This window comes from Verticillium dahliae, genomic scaffold (genome assembly GCF_000150675.1).
Source record: "Verticillium dahliae VdLs.17 supercont1.2 genomic scaffold, whole genome shotgun sequence".
Lineage (NCBI taxonomy): Eukaryota > Fungi > Ascomycota > Sordariomycetes > Glomerellales > Plectosphaerellaceae > Verticillium > Verticillium dahliae.
In genome coordinates this window covers 516,344-522,686 of record NW_009276916.1, presented here as the reverse complement: position 1 = coordinate 522,686, position 6,343 = coordinate 516,344, and the positions used below count along the sequence as shown (strand labels likewise).

Here is a 6,343-nt window from a genome sequence, read left to right as displayed (position 1 = left end):
GAGGTAAGTCATGGCGGCGTTGTTCAGTACCTAGGTACCCAGGTACGGATGTAGTCGTTGGAAGCGGTGTTGGTCATGCCCCAAAAGAAACGCAGCCACACGCCATGCGTCTATGTGGGCGTGTGAGGTGGGCTGAGGACAGAAGACAGGAAGTGACAAGACTCGACTAACACATTACGACCTCGCCAGTGGATGTTTTAGGGGGGGCAAGTGAAGGAAGTGAGGTGTGACAGGAACGCCTCGCTCCAGAACCTGTTCGTGCCATTTGGCGACGACATGTCAGTTGGTGAGCATTTTGGCCTGAAATGTGAGGCGCAGAGACCCATCTCCCCTTCCCGCCTACCACCACCGCCCACCCTCTGATTGCACCGTGGCGTTAGATACCATGGACACTGTCCTTGCCGTACCATGTACTATGTACATCTCGTCGCCAATCATGCCATGCCCATCCTTCCAAGTGGTGCTGAGGGGTGGCCCGCGCGCTTCCTTCGCACTCTCTCTCCCCTCTCTCTCTTCCTCCCGTCTCCAACTACCCGTCTCCCTTTCAATTGAATTTCAGGTGTCTCGCAGGCGGCCTGGGCGACCTAGTCAGATTCCCGAGACGCGCAATTCCCACGACGTGGTACCCGATCTCTCGCTGGGCTGAATGTCTCAAATGCACCCATGATTCGTGATCACCTAGGCAGATGCCATGAAACATGGTTCGGATTACTCGGTCGGGCACAGCGACCTTTTTTTTGCACCGACCAGCAAAGAATGCTGCGCGAGGTTGAAGGTGGTAGTAAATCGGCGTGGATTCTTCTCTCGCTCTGTATGTGTGTGTGTGTGTGCGTGCGTGTGTGTGTGACCTTTGCTCGGCACCAACACAGCAAACCATCAGCCAACGGCACACGATGTGGGGCGAAAAGCGTAAACCGTAATAAGGTAGGTACGCAGTGCGTAGGGCCGGCCGCCTGAAAGGTGCACTCACACATCCATCAATCAACCTTTCCCTCGAGTCTGGTCGTCTGGAGGTGCCAGAGGACAGCGGATGAGTGCTGTTCCTCCTCCTAAGACTCACAGTGCGGAGTCCTCCGCCTCATCTGCCCTGCCTCTCCTCGCCCTGCTGCACGCACGCTCACGGTGCGCCGGCATCTGAGAGGGGAAGGCCCTGGCCAGCAAGTGGAGAGTCGCGGAGTTTGCGGGGGAAGAGGTCCACATCCGAGGTACCGCTGAAGTACACAGTATCGCGCTACCGTAAAGACCCGGTGCATCGGTTCCTGCCCCCTTGACTGACCCCGTGGGCTGTGGGCTGGGCTCCTACGAATACGGCTGCCACTGACCTCTCTGCTCAATGCCTGTTTGTTTCCCTTGTCTTCGTCTTCGTCTCTGCCCACTGCTGATTTGATGGGCCTGGCGATCAGGGTCGACCAGGGGCTGCCGTGAACTGGTCTCTGCCATGCATGCCTGCCTGGATCGCCCGCAGTTACGGCCTGCCAGCCTGCCTGCCTGCCTGCCTGCCAGCCTGCCTGCCAGCCTGCCTGCCACAGCCATTTCATTCAGACCATCGCTCCCGCTGTGATGAGATGAGATGAGACTCGGACGAGACAAGCAGGCGGCGTTCTTGGCTTGGGCTTGTCTCGCCAGTGCTCGTGGCGGGCGTGGCCATGCTCCGAGGTTGGATCCGGGCTGGCAAGGCTCGTACACCGGTTCGAGGCGTTCTTTTCTTTCCTCGCCATCACTGACTCTCTCTCCTGTGAATCAGTTCATCGAGCACGCGCGCATATATTCCTTGCCATCCTTTTTTCTTCCTTCTCGAAACGAGCTGACGTTGGCTGTACGCCATGTCATGTACATGTGTGCAGCCCTTCCTTGCCTCATTGCCTTACCTAACTAAGTATCTAATACTTATGTAGGTACCGACCTACCTGAGGTAAGGTGACGTGAGGTAGACGTGTGTCGTATAGCATCCAGACCTCAGGCAAAGCAATGTACGCGGTTCTTGTCCCTAGACCGCCTCCTTGGGAAGCCCTCGGCGAACACGTAACACAACGAACGACATTCTGGACGGTAGCCCGTGAGCGTCATGCCATACCAACCTTACTCAGGACCACCTGTCTTCTCCTCTTCCCTCCCTCCTCCCAGCCTTGATTCGCCCCTGTCTGACCCTCGCCCATGCAGTTCGGCATGCCAAAATCCCAGCACCGCAATTCGCCGCGAATCATCTGCTCGCCGCTACACAGGGGTGCCTCCGCCTCTAACAACGCCCGACATCAGGACGAAGCAGTAGCCGCAACAGCCACATCAGCCAGGCAATGTCCGCAAGGCAGGCGGGTGGGAACCCAGGCAAGGCAAGCAGGCGGGTGGACAGACCATCAGACAAGCTAAAAAAACAAGCTGTTTCGGTGAGGAACTCAGTCCAGCCCAGCCCGCTTACCTGCCGTGCCTACCTGTGCCGGGACCTGACGGACGCCCTCGGTATGGCTAGGTAGCGGTCGGGGTACAACGGCCGTCTGTGAGGAGTGGCTCTGGCAGGAGAGCAATGCGTTGAGCTGGACGACACTCATCAGCCCTGTCGGTCAGAGCTCTGCGCCCTCGTTTGTCTCGACCTCTTTTCCTGGCGCACGCCACCAAATGGCCCGTCCTGTCTCTCGTAGGAACAAGCAGCCAAGACCACCAGCACGCACCGCCCGCCTGCTGAGAGATTTGGTGGTCGTACATGCGAATAGGGATGCAGGCCGAGAGGGCTTGCGACGTGGAGAGAGCAGACCTCTCGCCACCTCTTGGCCTTTCTCGAGGCGTTGCTTCAGCGGCACGGGGCGCGGTCGTGTAGATTCCTTCCTCTTTCTGCGTCCCTCTATCAGACTAACGACAGTGCTGGTCTCGATGATCCCCAAGATCCTGTGCGGCCCCGTTGGAACTTGAAGCTTATGTCCCAGGAGGGAAGAAGCACAAAGCTAGGCACGACCTGCCATTGGTAGTTGGCGTGGCCCGACCTGGCCTGGCAAAACATTTTTGGGTTGGGATCATGCTGCTTCACTGCATTTGTGGAACCGGACTGACAATGGGGATCGTGCGGGCTGGCTGCGCATGTGATCTCGTCGTGCTTTGCAGAGCGGTCACCAGCCCCGATCTCACAGGTTACCTTACCTTAGTGGGTAGTATCAGAGGTGTGGTTCCCGAATCCCGAAGTCGAAGAGCAATCCAGACCTGCGCTCTGAGATGCAATTTCGATGCGGCATGGCCCAGTAGCGTCTCCAGTTTGTCGGTCTCTTTGATGGGGATTTGTAGACTTTCTGCCCAGCATTTGTCGTTCATCAACAACTTGTTTGCCTCTGGAGTCCCCAAAGGTGGCAACTTCAGTCCAAGACGTCCGAAGCAGGCCAGAATCATGAACAGTGTCTCCGATACCGGTCTGGGCCATGGTTGATGTCATCCAGGCTCAGCAAGTCGAACTAGGTCGAGGAAGCTCACGCAGCCAAACTCGTGGCTTCGAAAGCTTGTCCTCTAAACATGTGCGCTAGGACATGAACACGCGAGGGATTTCCATGGCTCAAGCTGAACTACACCTGGCCTGCCTGCATGTGTCAGCCTGGAACGACCCAGGTGAGTCAGCGTATCCTAGATATTCTAAGCCCATTGACGACTCCGACATCGAGATTGAGGCAAAGAGTACGTTGGTCGATCACGAGAGGGGCTCTGCTGAGCCTCGGCCCGGGGCCCACTTGGCCGCAGAGCTTCCGGCTCTCCAGTCGACGCGGCCGAGGGCCTTCGCTTACCAACCCGACTGGCCTTGCCTTGCCTCAGTGGCGAGGGCCAGAACAAGTTGGAATCCGACTTCAATAGCATTGTTACCTAGGTAGGCTTGGTAGGTACCCAAGAACAGCGCTGGTAGACTCGTTGGGCTAGCAACGGTCACGGCGACGCATGTCTGGCCATGACGCGGATCACATTCGCAGACATCACTGTCAACCAAACGGGCATCAAAACAGATGCTTGAAGTTAAAAGCCTTGAAATTTGGTGGTCTGGGCATCCAAAGACAACACCACGTACGTATCTATCAATACAATGCAACACGAGCTGCTCATAAGCCCGCGTTGTTGCGCCACCGAGTATTTCTCCTTTCCGTTCTACTCAGTCACAGGTATCTTGTCGCTTCGTCTTGCCTCCGCCCCTTGATCATATATCGTTGCACCGTGTTTCGTCTCCTTTACAGCTCCAGCGTTGGCTCAACGCCCTTGACACGACCAATAACCTGCTCTGGCGCGTACTTGGGGATGACCTCGTCGTCGTGCAGCATCTCAAACTCCTCAGTAGCGTCCCGGCCCATAAAGTTCATGATGGCCTGGGGACCACCGGGGTGCTCCTCGAGCCAGTTGGACAGATCCATGACGACACCCTTGACGACGACCCAAAGATCATCCTTGGTGTTGTGCTTAGCAATCTCCTCCATGGTGAACTCCTTTTCGGGAATAGAGAACTCCTTGGACTTACCAGCCTTTTGGGCGTCGCCGGTAGGAGAAGGGCCAGCGGCGGCGGTGGTCTGCTGCTGAGGGACGTCGCCCGAGGAGCCAGACACGCCACCGTTCGCCCACTCAACCGTCACGCGGCCAGGCTGAGAGGGGTCAAGGTGCAGGGAGATCTGGCCCACACGAGCAGAGGCGCCAGTGGCACCGGTAAGGGCCTTCTGGAAGAGGTAGTTGCTGGCGGTGTCGCCGGCCACACGGCCGTAGACGACACAGCCCAAAAGGGAGGATCCACCGAGACGGTTGGCACCGTGGACACCACCGGCAAGCTCACCACAAGCGAACAGACCGTCGAAGGGCTTCTGCTCCTGGTTGAGGACCTGAGCCTTGTCGTTGATCTCGATACCGCCCATGGTGAAGTGAAGCACGGGCTCCATGACAGCGACGTGGAAGTCATCGTTGATGTCAACGGGGAGGTTGTGGAAGAACTTCTTGCCCCAGGGGTCCTTCTGCTTGCCATCGGCAATGGCGTTGTAGGTCTGGAAGGTCTTCTGGAGGTGCTCAGGCTTGCAGCCGATCTCCTTGGCCAGCTCCTCGCCGGTCATCTTCTTCATGAGACCACGGCCAGAGTAGTGGCGGGTGTGGAAGTCAAGAGTGTTGGAGGCCTTGGAGTTGAGGATGAGGCGGATGGGGAACTTGTTCTTCTCCTTCTCCTTCCACATCATGCCGGAGACGTAGTCACGGTGACCGAGCTCATCGCAGAAACGGTCGCCGTCGGCGTTGAGCAGCAGGCCACCCTCACCACGCAGAGCCTCGGCAGCGAGGAACTTCCACTTGGAACCAGGGTCCTTGGGGTCGACGAGACCGGTGGGGTGAACCTGAACCTTGTCCATGTCGATGCCGTTGCCGCCAATGGCCATGACCATCTTCTGGCCGTCACCAGTGGCGTGGGAGCCGTTGGTGGTAGCGAGGCCGAAGGTGTCTGGCCTGTGCTGCTTCAGCAGGGATGAGTCGGAGAAATCGGCAGCGTAGCCACCGGTAGCCAGGACGACGGGGCCATCGAGGTCCTGCTCCTCGCCGTTGTGCTCGTACTTCACACCGGTGATGGTGTTGCCGTCCTTGTTCAGGCTGACGACGCGGGCCTTCTTGATGATCTGAACGCGCGTGGGCTCGGTCTCGGCGAGCTCCTCGAGCCTCTGCATCAGGGCGTAGGTGATGGCCATGCCGGGGAACTTGGCATCGTGGCCACGGTGGGTTCGGGGCTGGGAGTGGCCACTGCGCGGGGCGGTCAGTATGTACATGGCATCGAGAGCTCTGGCTTTGATGACCACTTACCCGAGACGGGAGACGAGGGTGAGGTCGAGGTTGAAGACATCCTGGAGCCACTCAACGGCAGCAGCGGACTTGTAGGTGAGGACCTTGATGAGGTCGGGACGGGCCTTGTCACGAGCAGACTTGAGGGTGTCGTCGTAGAACTGCTTGACGCTGTCGGCGACGCCGGCATCGACCTGTGTCCTCGTCAAAGCACCGTTGATGCCGGAAGTGGCCTTTGTGGAGTTGCCTCCGAAGAAGCCTGGCCGAGTGGCGTTAGTGTGGGTTCTGAGCACATGGGGCCATGACACGTGAAGAGAGGTCAACTCACCCTGTTTGTCGAGAACGACAACATTGCCGCCCAGCGAGATAGATGGTGTGCGCCGCACTCAAGGCCGGACACTGGGAAAGCATGTCAGTTGGGTGTTGATTCGTGCAGGAAACACGTGAAAACCGCAGCCGCCGGCCAATGACGACAAGAGCCATGGCGCGGGGGTGGTTTCTGTCCTGCCTGCCAAATGGAGTGGGGAGACACTTACGACACCGGCCAACAACGATTCACTCTGGTGGCCATGTTGACTGGAAG

At 58.1% G+C, this 6,343-nt stretch overlaps 1 protein-coding gene across 1 annotated transcript; it reads right to left on the bottom strand.

Annotated features, from left to right (window-relative positions):
* Positions 1-4,190: 4,190 nt before the first annotated feature.
* On the bottom strand, positions 4,191-6,243 carry VDAG_00973 (fumarate reductase; the record flags this gene model as incomplete). Its single annotated transcript, XM_009649859.1, has 4 exons — positions 4,191-5,721; positions 5,782-6,019; positions 6,089-6,145; positions 6,204-6,243. 4 exons carry the CDS (start codon positions 6,241-6,243, stop codon positions 4,191-4,193), a joined length of 1,866 nt encoding a protein of 621 aa, XP_009648154.1.
* Positions 6,244-6,343: the final 100 nt, after the last annotated feature.